At 41.4% G+C, this 18,525-nt stretch overlaps 1 protein-coding gene across 2 annotated transcripts; it reads right to left on the bottom strand.

Moving 5' to 3' along the window:
• Positions 1-65: 65 nt before the first annotated feature.
• Positions 66-18,161, bottom strand: lrig2 (leucine-rich repeats and immunoglobulin-like domains 2). 2 transcript variants are annotated; one of them, XM_034082730.2, is made up of 18 exons: positions 17,470-18,161; positions 16,898-16,972; positions 16,340-16,474; positions 14,055-14,198; positions 13,745-13,888; positions 13,109-13,252; positions 12,654-12,797; positions 11,114-11,194; positions 10,240-10,311; positions 9,983-10,051; positions 9,214-9,377; positions 8,510-8,821; positions 7,467-7,748; positions 6,011-6,451; positions 5,679-5,831; positions 4,816-4,956; positions 3,905-4,174; positions 66-2,834 (listed from the first exon to the last, which is right to left on the bottom strand). In XM_034082730.2, the coding sequence occupies exons 1-18, from the start codon at positions 17,655-17,657 to the stop codon at positions 2,608-2,610; spliced, it is 3,186 nt and encodes a 1,061-aa protein (XP_033938621.1). In that variant the 5' UTR covers positions 17,658-18,161; the 3' UTR covers positions 66-2,607. The 2 variants fall into 2 exon arrangements, with proteins under 2 accessions (XP_033938621.1, XP_033938622.1); XM_034082731.1 differs by having other exon boundaries at positions 4,031-4,174; positions 17,470-18,159.
• Positions 18,162-18,525: the final 364 nt, after the last annotated feature.

Raw genomic sequence — 18,525 nt, 5'->3', positions numbered from 1 at the left:
GATAAAGGAAGTGACTGTATGAACTGAGAGGAGCGTTGAGGCAGACATTCACGATCCAAACCAAATTATCAGAATTCATGTTTAATGTCAGAGTAATGGCTACGTAACAAAAAGGATCTTTAGACATGCTTTACAGAATGTACAAGTTAACAAAGGTCCAAAAAGACTATTAAAAACAAAATGCAAAACTTCAACAATTAAAAAGCAGCATTGGATATCGCCAGAGCAGGTATACTACTTAACTTTGGTATAAAGTAATAAAGGACGATCAGAGAATAAAAGCAATACATATGCACATTATGTTGTGCTGTGTTGGCAGAACATATTGAACGGAAAATCGCTAAACGCCGCAGCGACATGTAGCTCCATTCGGATGACTTATCACTGCGACTTTTCATTTGAATTTCTCCATCTTTCTAAAAGGGGGCACGAGGTTGACCTTGGCCCACAGTCAGAAAACATCAAGACAAAAAGCGTTGAAGCAGGGAGTGTGTCAAAATAAGAGTGCAAGAGTGAATAATTCATATCCGCACGTACCACTCGGATGTACCGACACATAATGTAATCAATATGAACAGTAACAATAAGATTACATTTTCAGCATCTTTGATTTAGTACCCTTGAAGTGGGCGTCTACAAAAGAGGGAGAAAAGGAGATGACAAATATTTTCTTGGTCACAAATTTCAAGAGCAGTATGTTGCAGTACTGATTATTAACATGGCAGAGATAACAAACAAATGGGTTGTCAGACATTATATTCAGAGAATGACTACAATATACACTCAGCTGGCGGTTTTAAGGTACGCTTAGCTAAAACAAATGTAGTCTTATACAGCCATGCAATAATTCCTGTATTGATAATACAATTACTTTGTTCTTCTTTTCACAGACGAAAAGGCCCTCTCAGTATAACTCAATAGAGTTCCACAAGCTACATCCACTGTAATGAAAAGAATCAAAACCTTTAGATCATTAACAAAAAGAAAAACACGTTATAAAAGGTTGGATTTATTGCAGGACTGCTGTATCAGACGGCATTTATTTTAGTTGGATTTTCCTAGTAAACTGTCAACAGAGTATAATTGGCTAATTAAATTGACGAAATATGAGTTTTAGAGTCACATACAAAGCCAATCCCATCTGAGCAACACTGAAGTGCAATAATCTAGAGGGTTTTAAGGAAAACTCATGACATCAAACGTGATTAAGCAAAGCCACGCTCTTCTACTGTAATGAAAGGCATTGTCAAAGCAATTGAATATCCGACGTCTGAAACAGTACAGTCTTCTGAAGCTGGCAGCTGTTTGATTACTCTCAGCTGGGAGGGAAATAACATCCATTTCCAGAGGAAAAGTGTTCATTGTGCTACTGCACACGGCTCCAAAACTGGGTCAATAAAAGGCATACAATGAATAAGCTTAAAGATACTAAAGCTTATGTCTCCAACTTCCTTGCAAATTAACTAGCAGGACATGGAATTTAATAGATAACTAGCCTTATGTAGACATACATGTAGAAAATAACAGAATACATTCTCATTTTTCACAGTCCAGAGTGAAAACCTAGGCTAAAGAAATCTACGGAAGGATCTCTTTGTGGCGAAGAATCCTCACAAAGTAAAACAGCATGCAGACTGCATAATGACGTCTGCCTCCATTCAATTAAGTGCCTGTAAGGTATGATAAAGGGAAATCAGTGCATACTGTGTGGAGAAGCCGTCGTGTCACCTGATCGAGGTCACTGAGAATGCTTGTTGAAAAAAAGGCCATCAGATGACAAACATGAGGAAATAGCCAGGATTGTCACATGTGCAAAGGAAATTGTACGTTTTCTCCCCAAACTGCTTATTATTACAAAGACATCAAATGAAGGAATCATCATAGGACAAAAACAAGATCAGATAAAGATGATATAGGATATATTCATATATATTTATAATATACACCACATGTTGGTGTCACTGTCTCTGGGGTTTGCATAAGAAGATGCCAGATAGCATAGCTTTGAGTCAGTTGGGATGGCTGCGGGAATGTGGGACGCATCTTTAATGTTCTTTCAACAACCACAAACTGCTGGTCAGGGAACTACACGTGTCCCCGTTTTACCCACCTGGGAATCGGTGCTTTTTCACAAAGTCATAAAGGCTGCTCCAACAGCTTTCTGTACCGGGAATGATGAGAACACAGCCAGTGTGTTCTCATCACTTCAGGCCCCCCCCCAAGGAGCGAGAGCTTGTTAAGACTGAACCATGTCTGGGCGTTCTGTCATGGCAGCGCCCGACATGGCTCTTTGAAGCATACATTCATCGCCTTCTCTAGAAAGAGAACAAAGAGGAGTGGAAGATGTGTGAGGAAAGGTTCCTGCAGAGCTGGAGGTGTCGAGGAGACGGTCAATTTAAATCACAGGTCCATTTCTCCAGCATGACACAGCAGTCTCTCCACGCTGGAGAGCATTAATATGTCCTCTCGAGGGGGGAAAAGGGAATGTAAACATACAAGAGAGCATCTTTGGCAGAATGTGAGGAGTCTCTCTGGAGGTAGAGGGTGAAGGGGGGGGGGTTGCATCAAGGAGGAGTCAGAGGCAGAGCTTGGGCGGAGTGTAAGGACCTATGAGGGAGCAGCGTGCTCCTGAGGGTTAGTCCTATTAGAGGCACTTCTGTGGTCCTGTACGGATTGGCTGGGAAAACAGTCCGATTCTGCCTCCCTCTGTTCCTCCGGCCCGTAGGCAGCCAGGGGGGGGGTCCGGTGCACCGTCACCGGGTGAGGGGACGCGCCTGGTGGGGCTCTCACAGACGGATCTCCCCCTTCTCCCCAGAAGGACCTGCTGAGAGAATCTGCAAAACGAGTAAACCGACGTTAGATGCCAACATATTATCTCCCTCTAGCTGATTTTTTAACTATCACTGATTAAGTAATGATTCATGTAATACTTCCAAATGTAATCTGGTTTTAGCTTCTTAAGTGTGAGGATTTGTAGGTTTAGATTATTGATATTCATGATATTCGAAAGGCTTGAGATTTGGAAGTGTTGGTTAGACAAAACAAGCAATTTGGAGAGGTTCCTTAACACTTAAGAAAAACATATATTTTTCCCTTTTTGCATTATTGGTAAACTCCATTTAAGAAGCTCGTTAGTGAAGTTAGCCAAGCTGACTTTAACACCGTTTTTTTTACAACTAACCTCCATAGAGAATATAAAGTTAGCTCTAGCCTGCGAGCTGCTCCATAAATCTAAATAGATCATATCTGGAAGATCCATATCCCTAACAATCTCACTTAAAGGTGGGGTAGGTCATTTTTGAGAAACCAGCTCGAGTGCGCTACAATTTGAAAATACACAGCCGGAACAAATCTGCTACTTCCTTACAGAGCCCCTCCTCCAACACACACGAACACGCACATGACCAATGAGGGCACGAGATAAGTTTGTGCACAGATGGAAGGCTGACAGGCAGGTAGGCCATCCAGTTACTTTAGCCGGGCCGGCTCAGATGATTGGTCGTGCTTTTTACAGCGCTACGGCTTCCACAGATTACATTCTTTCATGGATTTTTTTGTCAAAGCACTTAAGATATTCATTGCTATCGGGATGTTAAGAGCATTCCATGGAATATAACAAAAAGTGTTTCTGAAGTAAATGACATACCCCACCTCTAAGTGTGATATCTCTCATAATAAAATAATGGTATATAAAAGCAAGCCAAGAGCCAACTCTCCCGAGTGCCTGCAATCTGTATAACAGCCACAGAAAAGAGAGAACACGTTCTTTCTTCAGTCGCTGCAGGAGGGTGGAAATTCACCGTGTTATCAAAAAACACCTCCGCAGGTAGGACATGATAGTTGGCAGCTAGATTAAGGATGGTGTCACCACCTCGCTCTAATAGGTAACATTTCCAACTCTCACCATTTGCGTAGTGCTCCGGGGGAGTGTGGCTGCTCAGCCTTTTGTCGTGTGGGGTGAGAAAGATGGAGGAGTCATGGTTGCTAATGAGGCTCTCCAGTGGCGTGGAGTCGTGCTGAGCATGCTCACCGAAGCTTTCCTTCAGGCCCGGTATGGATTTGTCCAGCGGGTCATCCTCCCCCAGGTAGGCGTAGGGACAGTACTCCCGTGTGCGAGAGTAGATGTTGGCGTTGTCGTAGCAGTCGGAGCAGATGACGAGCGGACCTGTGCCACCTGGTGAGAAACAATTAGCAAGTGTTACTTTCCATGTGGTCGTTTTTAAAGTCTGTACACCACTTTGGCGTCATGTTGAGACTCTTCGTTTGAGATGGCATGCTAGCCGTGGCAGTGAAAAAGCCTTTCAGGTACACTTCATTAACTATGTTAATTGCACAGAAAACATACAAAACAGTTACATCATATTTAAGTAAGTAATTTACAAATTAATTATGGTTTAATTGTCTGCTTTTCCCTTTTTGTAAAAGCTATTCAAGCCGTTTCTTTTGTATAAGAGATGCCACATAATTGAGTTTATAATTATAAAATCCACTTTTTTCGTGGCTTAGTTGTGTCGATCATCAAATGCATCTCAGCTCATACTGCCATTAGCATCCTGTCCTGATTATTTATAGTACTTTGCATTTTGCTTTGTATTTAATCAGTTCAAATGTGGTATCAAAATTAAATTAAACGATATCAATGTATATGAAAAGACCGTCAACCTTATTACACCTTAATATGAATGCATGTACATAAATACCAGTTTAAAGGCATAGTTTGTAATTTGTGAACACTTGGCACGCAGGACAAAATAAAAAATGAATCTGTTGATAATAAAAACAAACAGAAGCTGCTTGCGGGCGGCCGCCCCTCACCTGCTGGGTGTCCGGCCAGGCCCTCGCGGGGCTCTCCGGGGTGGAAGCTGCTGCGGCCGGTGAACAGAGAGCCGACCCTGCAGTGCAGCATGCCGCTCCCCTCTGTCTCCACCTCACTGCCGGTGTCCCCATAACACACACCTGGGACACACATGATAATTAGTCAGTGTCTCATTTCAGCAAGGATCTGATCTGCAACTCTAAAGCAAAAACCTAATGGCTGCAAGAAGAAAACCTTTGTGTCCTGAAGAGACAATCCAAGAAGCCTGCCAAAGACATTATATATGAAGAAATGAGATCAATTCGTTTTTCACGTCATTTCATGACTCTCACAGACAGCAGGAGGCGGTGGTGCATCCTAATGGGTTTGATTTCAGATAAACTATTTTGTTAGCTTTGTGATGTTGAAATAACATTTGTTTTCACAATCAGATTTTAACCATACAACATAGATAAAACCTTGTTCAATGATGATTAATATTTATTTATATAAAATAGACAAAAACACTAAAATCCAATACAAAATAAAGTGTGTCTAATTTGTCTGAAGTATTCCTAAAACTCTGCATTTAGTTGGAGTAATTAGTTCATCATCACAATATTAATTAATTTATTCCATTAATAAACAACAGATTTTTATAATTTTGTGTGCTTGTGTGAAGCAAGAAAAACAAACGTGTTACACCAAGGGAATGCCATAATCATCTTATCCTGACAAACACAGCTTGTTAAAGATTTCACAAAATGAATATTTCTAAACGTGAGAAAACAAAAAGGGGCCTCAGCCATGTTTCTGAGACTAAATATTTTTGTTACAGAGTCCAATATCTTCAAAACCCCATATCTAAAGGCAGGTTTCTCACCATCTGTGCCCTTATGGACGTATCCGTTGGAGAGCGGAGGCATGAGCTGCTGGTGGCTGCCGGCCTCAGAGTTACTGTAGCCTTCCTGCGGCTCTGACAGAGTTCCCTGGGAGGACAGGTAGCTGGGGATGTCTGCTGGCAAATTCATCTCATCTGGAACAGACGGAGACACATTTTGTTACACGGCATCGAGTTCTGTGAAACGGTCTTATCCCCACAACAAAGATCCTTCCCCAAAGACACATTTCATGGTTTTCAAACCGCCACCATTATTCTGTAGCTCTTCAAATAAGGCTCATTTATTTGATACCACAAATGTCTAAACTGCTCACCTGTGTTGCTGATACTGTAGTCCTCGCTCTTCCTGCGCATGTGATAGATGACAATGACCCAGACCAGCGAGGTGCCCACCACACAGCACACCACCACGATCACCACGATGCCCACGGTGGTCCAGCCGTCCTGGTCGTACCCGGTGCCGGTGTCACAGTTTGGTGACGGGGACACGCCGAGGTAGATGTGTCCACGTTCCGTTCCCAGAGTATTCGACATGATGCAGGTGTATTTCCCAGCATCAGCAGGACCAGCGTCCACTATGATGAGGAGCTGGTTGGCTGCAGCAAAGAAGTGGCGCTCGGTGAGCACCAGGGGCCCGTCGTCTTTGGTCCAGTTGAGACGAGGGGCCGGGCTGCCTCCGGCGATACACTGGAGCACGGCCGTTTCACCGCGGGCCACGGTTCTGTCTTCCAGAGGCCGCATGAAGGATGGAGTTTCTGGAAGAGAAGAGGATTAATAGATTTTTGATTATCCCAGTGGCATTTATGACAAACTGTTTTGTTGGATGTCTATGGGCTCAAGTTTATTATAATGAGAAAATGTTTCTTAGTACTAGTGCTTAAGCCTTGATGGCAAAACTACTCGTTGACTCAGCACATGGCTAAATAAAGTCTCAGAAGCCGTTATTATATCATCCAGACACATTTCAGTTCTCCGTGGACATGGTAGGCAAGTTGCTAGCTCATAGAGTCCTGTTGTGAACCCGGAAATGGTAAGTACCCCAACGTTTTATATTACAAATGTATAGTATGGGTCCCAAGCACATAGAAACAGCCTGGTAACATTTACTCATATAGCATCATTTGTGTTAATCAGCATTCATTAAGATTGGTTGTGGGGGTTATTGAGGAGGCTGAACCCATTTCTGGATCATTTGGATTGAACAGATTGCTATTTATTTGAAAACAAGTGTCCACAGTAGAGATAATCATTTTCCTCTGGTGCTGTCTATATCCAATGGTCGCAAAACTACTCATGGTAGTCAAAATCAGCCAACCGAGAGTACAAATTATGACCACTTAAAATTGCCGTTGTTGATCCTGAAAATAACAGAAATGCATTTGGAATCCTCATTACTCCCAAAACCAATTCAAAATTGTCCAATTCGGCAAAACAATTTTTAAACTATTGTCTGCATAAGCTATAATTAATTGATGCTAATCGTGTCAAATTGCCCAGTCTGAGTTAACTTCTGGCAGTTTGTAATACCATAAAACGCTGGGGTACCCAAAACATTTCCAAGTTCACAGTGCTGGCAAGTAGACGATGGTATAATAACGTTTGCATTTAGATCAACATTAGTTCAAATGGCAGAAGAGTTAACACAAAAACAGAACATGTGTTATGATTTCACAGACACAAATGAGCAGCCAACGTGAGCGCAGCGACTCAGCTGAAATGACCCAGTAGGACGAAACATCAGTAATTTGCACTGTTGATCATGTGACTCACCCAGGACGGTGAGAGTTGCGTTTGCAGACAGACTGCCGGCTGCATTTTGAGCCGTGCAGCTGTACACTCCCATGTCTTCAGTCTTCACGTTAGCGATGAAGAAGATGTCGTCATCGGGCATCACGTGCATCCTGCGCTCCCGGGCGGCGGGGAAGTCCGTGCCTCCGTCCTTCTTCCAGGCAATCTGGGGTGATGGATGGCCTTCAGCAGCGCACTCCAGCCTGGCCATAGTCCCTGTGCGTATTGTCAGATCCATGGGAGTCTTCAGGAAGGATGGCAGCTCTGAAAGATAAGAGGATATAAAGTCAGGGGATGCACAGATGACCAGTACCAGAACCAGCAAGTTATAGCTTAAAGATCTCCCATCATGCTATTTTTAGGCATATAATATGGGTCTCAGATATATAAAAAACATGTCTATGATGTGCTTTGCTCAAAATACCAAACGGATCTTGCCTTTTAGACATCCCTCATATCCCTCTATTTCAGCCCTCTTAGAGAATGGCTGATTCTGTGACTGATGCTGCTGGCCCCGCCCCCTTTTGAGCACATAGTCAAGGCAAGCAGTGAGTTCAACGATTATTTCTGAAACAGTATGGAGCTCAAATGCTTTTTTTCCTTGCGGGTTTACAACAAGGTGAATTCCTTTTTCTATTTCCTGCTTTTTTAGCGTGTGTGTTAGCGATGCTTCCTAATGTAAACAAAGACCATATTACGTCCAAAACGCATTGTTTCTGATAGCGACTTTTCTGATAGGACCGTGGGTGTAAAGCCAGCCCACATTTCCGATATTACGTCATATCGGACGCAAATCTGGATCAGCTCCGTTGTAGCCCCGTTTTTAGAGATTTGGGTACGGAGGAAAAGAGAGAGGGTTTTATTTTCTGACACTTTGTGAGTTCCCTGACACACCGGGGACACATATTTATGTATAAAAGACATCAAAAAGTGCATTTTGAATGATAGGTCCCCTTTAACCTTTTACTGCAGGGCAAGATAAGAAAACGCAAAACATGTCATTCTGAAAGGGCAAACGTCCTCACCATTGACAGTAAGCTTGGCCCTGTTGGAGTAGTTGGAGCCGAAGTGATTGGAGACCACGCATTGGTAGCGGCCCTCGTCAGTGAAGTTGGCATTGAGCAGGTGGAGCACGGTGGTGTAGATCAGCTCTCCCTCCTGGTACCGGGCGTAGTTTTGCACCTCTGCGTCATACAGCACCTCCCCATCCTTCCGCCAAGCCGTGGTCATCGGTGAATCGCTGCTGCTGGACGCCACGCAGCTCAGAGTCACGTTGTTCCCCCGCAGCGCCTCATACGTCTCGGGATGAGTTGTGATCCGGGGCTTTGGGAAATCATCTGTGGAGGAGCAAGGATAGCAAGTGTGAAACTCTGCTTTTTTAAATAGAAAATCATTCTTTTTTTTTTTTACAGAACACTGCATAAATAAAATGGAAGATTGTAGTTGATGTTCAAATTAAATGTTCCAATACAGAAAAGTCAGAATTTGTGTAATTTAGGACCAAAAAACGTTTGCCATAGTTTTACGGACCGATTACAGAGGAAATTAAGATTATGAACACAACTTCTACAGTGACATAATTGTAAAATATATATTGTATTTATCCAAAGAGATACTCCTTTCCTAGCTTACAACAACAAATATTTTCCACTGTGTTGATTGAAGAGTAATCATATTGTATCAAACTAGGTTCAGTTTTGAAAAAAAAAGAAAGAAAAGAGGAACTGACCACAAACAAACTCTTGCGGACCGATAGACAGGACGTTGTGAGCGAGTAGGCTGGCAGGATGAGCACAGACGGCAGACACAGACTGGAGGAAGGTGTTCTCAGTCAGCCATGGCCCCAGCCACTGCATGTGGCAGTCACACAGCAGGCTGCTGGTGTTCAGGACGCTGAGGACAGAAAGAAACAGAGGAAGCATTGTAAAATGAGTTTGAATCACCAAACTTCAGTAGAGAAAATTATAAAATGGATTGAATAATTTGAGTGTATGAGTTTGATAGCTACTGGGGCTAAGATAAACTCCTAAAATGGGCTTATAAAAACCTCAAGAAAAGGCAAAAGACTAAACATGTACACGGCCCAGCTGTCATTATGGAGCAGATGATGATGCTGCATCACAAAAGCTGGATCAAATATCTGTGCTTGTCCAATCGAGTCTGAAATTGTAGGGTTTTACTCAAAGAATAAATAAATGACATTCTGTTAAATGACAAATGGCATGTATTTAAAAGCCACAAATGTGGTGAAAAGCTCAAAGGTAAAGTAGCTCCAATATATTTATTACTTAAGCTACGAGGTCAACACTTCTTCACACAATTAAATAATGGCAATTAAAATGCTTTATTATGTATTTTAATTGCAGTACAACTAAATCATTATAATTCCCTTTTAATGAAAGCAATATTTCTAAATCAGTCCAAGAACAAATAACACAAGGAAGCTGGCCTCCAAATGTGTTTATGAGAGTTGTTAGATTAATTTAGAGTCTACTCACAACTCTTTGAGCTTCATATGGGACATCGCCTCGGGGTGTATCGACATGATGCCGTTCTTGCTCAGGTCCCTGCAGAGCAGACAGAAATATGGATTAGACACAAGTACGATATGTTTCTATTAAAATGGCATCCTATTCACAAGCAAAAGTAAGCAACGACAGAATAGTGTGGGAAAATAAAGCCTTGTGCGCTCCGTTATCATTCGACAATAACTGAGATTATAACAGTGCTGAGAAACAGGTGTGGCGTTACTTACAGATGTTCCAGCTCATCCAGGCCCTCAAACGCTTTCTTGGTGATTGATTTGATTTTGTTCCGCTGTATTATTCTGAAAAAAAGCACAAATATTTAATGTGATGCTCCTGGGTAATATGTATTGCATACTGGAACTCCTGTGTAAGCAGCTTTCTTTGCGGCTAAATTCAGAAATCAGAATTGCAATGAAAGTTAGATTTAGCTTGAGGAACTATTTCACAGCACAATAGAACCTGACAAGCACAAACAGATGTTTATCATCAGGGAACATTTACAAAATGACTAAAATCTCTTCAACACTGCCAAATGAAGCTCAGCGCAAGTTCTTTCAGGAAGACTGGTATACAGTCACTTCTAATCAGCTCATCACGGGATTCCTGCTAACCCATTACATTCACCTCAATCTCAGCAGCCAATCATTGTGCTGCAGCCAAACTTTAAAATGGTTCTCCTCTCTCCTGCAGTCAGCTGTTATTTCAGGTGTTCATGCTGCCGCCCGCCTCCCCCCCATCCACCTCCTTTCATCACATCCAGTGCCAGGAGAGCTAATCCAAAGACTTCATCACACCTCCTCTTCATCCCATCTCCTCATCAAATCCAGATCTTCAGCATCATCACCAGTGTCTAGACCCCGGGGGGGTTCCCTATGCTCACGGCTGCATCCCCCCCTTAGATATACCATTTCAGGATCGGAGTCTAATCGCCAAAGACTTAACATTTATCATATGGCATGTGTCAATAAATGTTCTTTAAACAAAATAAAGTCTCTCCTGATTGAAATGATTTAAGATGCACATGCTTTATTTGTCTAAATACAATAACATTTGTTTTAAATGAAAACGGTTTTGATACGTGTATAATCTGAGCATCCTTACAGTGTGTTCAGCTTCTTCATCCCAACAAACACACCAATGGAGTCTTCTATGGCCCAGGAGATTTCATTATTGCGGATATCACTGAAAGAAAAAGAGTCATTTGAAAACACTTTAGATGTGAGGGCTCCTCCTGGAACACCACAGAGAGTTTAAAGTCTCCACTGTGGTTGTCAGTGGCAATGACTCAGCTAGAGGACTAACAATCTGAGACTCCATGCTTCCACAGTGTGTCACAGCTCACTGGCCCTGCTGCTCTGATGTGGGGAAATTAATTGGCTCTGTTTAGCGCTGGGACAGTTCATGGGTCCGCTGGAAACACAGAGACGTTGTGTTTACAGGATGGGTCATGGGCTCTTTTGTTTCTATTTCCTCATGCCTGGCCACCTCTGAAAGAACTTCAGTACGCTGTGATGCCCCTCTCCCATGAAAGCTCCCCGGATGGTAAAGGTCCAAAGCGGATAAAGGAAGCAGATTTATACCACTGTCGAATAGAGCTGCACAATTAATCAAAACTGTAATGAATATTGCACTAAGGACTAGTGCAATATTCCAATAAATATGTGCAAATAATATATATATTGTGGAGCTTCAGAGATATACCAACCTAGAAATCATTTACTACAGACAGATCCAATTAATATATGTTTTAATGAGAATAATAATATAAAATAAATATATTTTCAATATCAGTCAAATAAGAGTTATTTTTTCCAAATTGTGCAGCCGTAAATTCAACCCAATATTGGAACTGATATTTGCTGCATTAATATAAGAGGGCCTTTTCTAACAGATAACTCCAATTGTATTTATAAACAGAGCAGTGCACTAGGATTAATGGTAGTCATCAGTCAAGAAAGAAGATTTCAAAACAAGGCTGCAGAGATATTTGTTGATATGCTCAGTAGACACTGAAATATTTTGAGCATATAATGTGTTGATATTGTTCATCCCTACTGTATGAAATATTTAAAAGCAAACCAACTTAAAGCCTGGACCAGGCAATATCTCTCTACATATACTGACAAAATATTATATTACCCTTCATCTATCGGCCTCTGATTAAGCTGCAATGTGGAGAAAAGTCTACTCTCACTTCTGCTACAGTATATGGTTCACATGGACTCAGCACTAACATTATGTTGCCTCAAATATTCAGTTTGTTGTGTTTGCGTACAAGTTACCCACAGTGAATGGCAGCACAGATGACATAAAACCAAGAGAAAAGGACACATGTGGGTGGTTTGATGTAAGACTAAACATAAGACTAATGACAAGCAGGACCAGAATGCAAGAACTCAAAATACTTTTCTACTTTTGTGTCTCTAAACTACAAAGGATAACTAGGGAAATGTATCTAATACAGGACTAGAGCTACACATGGAGAGTGAAACAAACGCAGACCTACTGTAGTCAGTGGCCTTCATGAGAATGCAAAGAGCCAAGAACATGTCAGGAGGGTTAGATTTGACACAATGCGCCTAATAACACTTGTGAGATCAGCTTTAAAAAGACACAGATTTATTTGAGGCGTAGAACTTACAGGGTGCGCAGACTCGTCAGGCCGCTGAACACTCCCTCTCCCAAATGGCTGATGGAGTTTTCCCCGAGATTGAGGCTGTCCAGGAGACCTAATCCCACGAAAGCTGTCTCCTCAAGTCGAGTCAGATGATTGAAGGACAGGTCTCTGTGCAAAACAACCATAAATATGAGAAATATTATTTAAAGAAACAATTTAAACAACAGTTTTTACGCCTTATATAATCTATATTTAATAATAATGTTACTTCAAATTCAAGAATGATGCGACACAATTTCACGATTGAGTACATCCACCGGAGGCAAGGCGGCACTAAATCAGCTTCAGACAGCAACTGGCAGCAAGATAACAGTAAGTCCTCTGAGCACACAGAATTAATTTCAGAGCCCAGGGCTGATGAAAGAAAGTGAGGACTCTTAGCTGCGTGGGGATTTTAGCTCTGAAGCAAACACACTCACAGTTCCTCCAGCTTTTGGCAGAACTCCCAGGCGTCTGGTCGGATGATGCCGATAGTATTCTGGCTGACCCGCAGGATACGCAGCATGCGCAGTCCATACAGCCAGCCTTTGTTGACCTCCGTGAGGTTGTTGTGCTCCAGCTCTCTGAGACACAGATGGGAAAAACAAAATGGCATTAGCACAAAGAACTGTATTTACATAAATCGTTTTTATTTATGAGCAAATATGCCAGATTTATCATGGCTAACAAAAATGTGTTCCTGCTTTTGTGATGAGGTTTTGACAGTGCCTGACAAACCTCAATCAATCAAATGTATTGCCCAATAACACAAGTGGCACATTTATAGCAGAGGGCAAGAGAAAACTCCCATAGTAACTCCACAATTAATGGGTAGAAAATGTAAGAAACATCTGGGAGATCCACAGTGGGACCCGTCTCCCAGGTTGGACAGAAGAGCAATACATGTTGTGTAAAAATGAAAAAGGTAAACATATGTATAACACAGATAATCACAATTAAATGTGTTTCCCCTGACAAAATGCACCTTTTACATTTATAGACCAATATATCTATTTAAAAAAGTTTTACATTTTATTCTTCCACAATTGAAGATGTACACTGTTTATTGTACTCACAGTTCTTCAATATTGTTAAGTCCAAAAAAGGCTCCATCCATGAGCTTGGTGATGCTGTTCCTCTGCATCTTCAGTGACTTCAGTGAGTCCATCCCTTTGAAAGTCAGGCTGTCTACTATCTTGATCTTGTTACGCTTCAGTTCACTACAATGAGAGGAAGAAGCAGATTCCTTTAGCCAAGTAGAGTTTACAAACAAGAGCCAATGGATTATTGTCGTTTGAATTTGCAGTAATTTCAGCAAGCTACTATCAACTATCAGATTGCCACATCATTTGAATGTTGCACCAAAACACATTGTGCGATACTTACAGGAACTGAAGCAGTGGAAGTTTGAAGACTTTGGATGGCAGCATAGCCAATCGGTTCCTGTTCAGCTTCAGCACCAGCAGGGAGCTGGAGATATTTTCAAAGCAACCAGGCTCGAGGACGCTGATCCTGTTATTACTCAAATTCCTTTGAGATAAAAGTGCAAACACATTAGATCCAAAATCAGCAAGGAGAGGACTGTTTGCTCTGTATATACATCTGTTGTATGTCAACATCCAGATACAAAAGGATGCTTCCTTACTAACTAGCAACCAATCAAAACAAAGTTTATGTGTATTCTGTTTTCACTAGCGTTTTTGGATATAATATGTGCTCTCTAATTCTTTGTAAAGCCTTAAATGAAATCATCTCATGGTTGTTTCTGTGAAGCCTGTTCTCCCTCGTTATAACACTCTACAACTGTAAACTGGTTTAGAGTTACAACAAGAGTTTTTGTCATAACAACAGTTTGGATCCTATATGTTTATATATATATAATATTATTAGAATAAAATATGTGTGCAATATTAAATCAGCCTTGGCAGGTGTGTAAAATCTCTGCTTTCTAGATTTTTCTAACTTTACTTTACACTTTTATCGTACAGCCATCCAGGTAGACAATGGGCCTTTCTTATTTCTCTAATTTTCCCTCCTCGACTCCTCGGTCCTCCGGTAGTGACCCAGAAATGAATTTCAGCGCGCCATGTTGAAGGACATCGAGGATGGAGCATCGAGGAGGCTCTCTGGAGGAGCTATAATCGAGGATACACTGATGGGTCCTCCGTGGATTCTCCGCGGATGTATTTCTGGCAACAGAGTTTTTTCAAAGAGTCGTGACGCACGGCCGGACTTATCTCAGCCAATGACAGCTCTGCATGCATCCCCTGGATATTATTTTATTAACGGCTTTCATCGCAACGCGATGTTTACAGTGAGAACAGCTGTGAGGTCCGTGCAGAAAGCAAAGCGTATAATATATATCACTCAGTATAACAGGCCTACATTACTCTATTTGTATGCTTTAGTTTAGTAGATATCTACAAACAAAGAGTCGATATTTTTCTAAAACCATTTAGTGCTTCACATAATAAAATACACAACGGCTGTATCCTGATATATGATATGCTTTAGGAGCTGTAGGTGTGTGTGGTACAGTGTGTAGGTGCGTGTGGTACAGTGTGTGTGTGTGTGTGTGTGTGTGTGTGTGTGTGTGTGTGTGTGTGTGTGTGTGTGTGTGTGTGTGTGTGTGTGTGTGTGTGTGTGTGTGTGTGTGTGTGTGTGTGTGTGTGTGTGTGTGTGTGTGTGTGTGTGTGTGTGTAGATGCAGCAGACAGACAGACAGACAGATCTCAGTTGGTTTGATGTCCTCTGCTTACTTGTAATACTTGTAAATAAAGCTTTTGGCCCATAATTATACTTCCCCATTGTAGCGACCAGAGAGGGGGGGGGGGATATATTCAGTCTCTGATAGTGTTACGTTATTATGAGAGTGCTCTCATACTTGTTTGAATCTGAAATTATATATATTTATATAAATTATATATATTTATATAAATAAAGTGTGTGTATTTATGTCCGCATCTGTCTCATTATACCGCACTGTGAATGAATTCAAAGTAAATATATAAGTCATCATGAACACAGTTCTGTCCATCAGACAGTGGGTGTGTCTCAATGTCGAGGAAGGCTGCTCCAGAGCCACTATTTCAAGCATACTACGTCATCGAGTGCCGCCGAAGGACTGTTCCAATGTCCAGCATACTTGGAATTCTACCGAGGCCGGCGTACTTCGCAGCGAGAAATTTCGAGGCTGCACATGTGTAGACTCCGGTCTTAAAGTCCCCACAATGCTTCGTGCACGGACCAATTTCCCCAAATCTTTGGCGGAAATCGCGCTCCATTTAAGGTGGGGCCTCGCATATGACGCACACCTGTTCCACAATTCTTCGTTTTCCGAGGCTAGGAAGGATTCTTGCCTCGCTTCTGAAGCAAGTGACTCGGAAGACATGTGCTACCAAGCAAGCGTCCTCGACATTGAGAAACATCCTGTGATGTGCCTATTGTCATCATTAATGGATGTCTCTTTAAAATGACCGCTCAGATGAGAGGATTTCTCATTTCTCTAACCGCCTGCTGCTTCCCCTCCTCTCTCCTCCGCTCGCATCTCCTGTGGGCGGGACTAAGACACGAGGATAGGAGTCGAGGAGGGGAATTGGAGAAATGAGAAAGGCCCAATGTATCCTGCCCAACTTGATCAACAACAATGTTTTAATGAAGAGGATTACTTACAGATATTTCAGCTGCATGGAGGGGAAGGATCCAACGTTGAGCTCTGTGATGGAGTTGGATGTCAGGTCCAGAGTCTCCAAGGAAACGTACGGCTGCAGCTGATGCATCGACAGCTCCGAGATCCGATTGTGGACTCTGAATATAAAAACAATATGACAGGTATTTGGTTTTTTCAAAGCCACAATACACAAATTATGTAAGATATAACAAAGTTATACTAACAAGATAAATTATTCATAACAGTTGCCGAGCAAAGTAAAGACAATATCTAAATCGTGTTTTACAAATGCTTTGATTTCTGTATATTTGTCTACATAACATTATATATCATAAAAAGATTACATCAGAAAATATGCAGGTCTTCCAAAATGGTCAAACTTTTACACAAAACAGAGGTCTGTGTTTTTTAATGTTTTGCTAAAACTACCAATAATTATCTTTTCATCTAAAGTATGACATAAAAGGAGGAAAAGCTTTACATAATGAAATGCAAACTTTGTTTAGAACATTTGTTTTAACAGGAGAGGCTAGATAACATGAAGTGTGTTTTATACTTACAAGGACAGTGATGTGATATTTGAGGAAATATCTCCAAGAAAAGGAAGAACGGTCAGCTCATTGTGATTCATGGTGCTGAAATGAGAGTCAATACAACATTAGAATTGTATTTAAAAAAAATACTGCTGCAGGATAATTAAATCATAAAGAGTAAAGTATTGTGCATCAGTCACATCATTAGTTATACAACTTCTTCATAAATGTTCAAGAAAAGAGTAATAAAAAAGTGTAGATAAGCTTTATGTCATTTATGAGATTATTTTGAAGAGAGATTGCAATAAAAAAGTTAATTAAATATTGACCTCAACAGTTATAACATAATCTAACACCTCCTAGTTTCAACAAAAACTCAAAACATTCATGAATATAAGACATATTTGAATAAGACAGCATTGCTTTAAACTCACACCTAAAACTAGAACATCTCAGAGAAACTTGTATATCGATGGTCAAGTGCCTAAAATACTTCTGAACATGTTTCCTTGGTATGTTATGTTTCGCCTCCTGGATCAGCAACAAACCAGTGCTGTGAGTAACTTCAACACACTTCTTCTTACTCCTTGTGTACTCACACTAGTGTTATCCCCTCTGGTGGGTCCACGGGAGCCGCCGAAAGTCTTTTCCTATTGCAGTCCAGAATATAGACCTCATCTTGTCCTTTTAAACACGAGCAGGGAGCGGGGCAAGACTCCAGAGCCCAGGCACTCAAACTCAGCAGCACGAAGACAAGGGCCGAAGGAATGGGCCAACCCTCCGCCATTTTAAATGTCTTCCTCCGGAGGGCTACGTAGCTACGTGGCTAACTCGCTAAACTGGCACGTTAACTGTTACAAAACCACCATCAAGTCGTTCCAGTGAGTGGATATCAGTGAAACGAACACATAGTCCAGGTTTACAGTGCTATAATCCCGGGAGGAACTGTGAAATACATGTTTTTTTCAATTTGCGTGAGGCATCCTAGCAGTGATTTATCCCCCCTTCTTCCCAGTGCCTGGAATTCCTTCCGCTCCAATCTGGATAGTGGACTCCCTCTCGGAGAATCTAATGCTAGCTCAATGCTGAGTTGATTTGGTCCCACAAATACTCCACTTTTTACCGGACGAATTCGGTATAACTCCACGCTTGGTTGGCGTTTAGGTATATTGAACCATGTGGGATGGTATCTTTGCTTAGCCCAGGTTGTTTAAAACGAATTGAAAATAATTGTCTTCTTCTTCTGACCTGCAAGAACAACAAAGCGCCTTGAGTTGATGACATAAAATATCCTTGGTAACGCCCCTTGCCAGCTTGTTTAGAGTTGTTCTATTGGTCCGTACTCAAGCCTGTCAAACATATCAGACAATTTGATTGGATTTCAGTCCAATATATTTGTGTGTTTGCCTGTAGATTTTTCAGAACCTAGTAGGAATTATTATATCAGATCCTTGTGGTTATTGGTGGCAACTTCCGCTTTATGCCTTTCAAGAATTTGAAACACAAGTTTTAGTTTTAGCACTATCATCCCAAATGTACATCATATCATATTCCTCTTTGAAATTAAGAAACAAAGTTATGCAACATGTTGCTATAAGTTATCCTTTTAATCAGAATTGTTATGATTATTATAAGTTGTAAACATGTAAACGTTT

This window comes from Pseudochaenichthys georgianus, chromosome 5 (assembly GCF_902827115.2).
Source record: "Pseudochaenichthys georgianus chromosome 5, fPseGeo1.2, whole genome shotgun sequence".
NCBI classification, from domain to species: Eukaryota; Metazoa; Chordata; class Actinopteri; order Perciformes; family Channichthyidae; genus Pseudochaenichthys; species Pseudochaenichthys georgianus.
Note: the sequence above shows the minus strand (reverse complement) of the source record. Positions and strands in the feature narration are given on the sequence as shown.

Bases quoted from the DNA above. Each gene is read 5' to 3' on its own strand.
- lrig2 (XM_034082730.2), bottom strand. From the start codon at position 17,657: ATGGCGGAGGGTTGGCCCATTCCTTCGGCCCTTGTCTTCGTGCTGCTG. The intron at 13,253-13,744 runs GTGAGTACAATA...TCTGTGTCTCAG, and splicing joins CTTAACAATATTGAAGAACT to AGAGCTGGAGCACAACAACC. The intron at 5,832-6,010 runs GTGAGCAGTTTA...CGTCTGTTCCAG, and splicing joins CTACAGTATCAGCAACACAG to ATGAGATGAATTTGCCAGCA.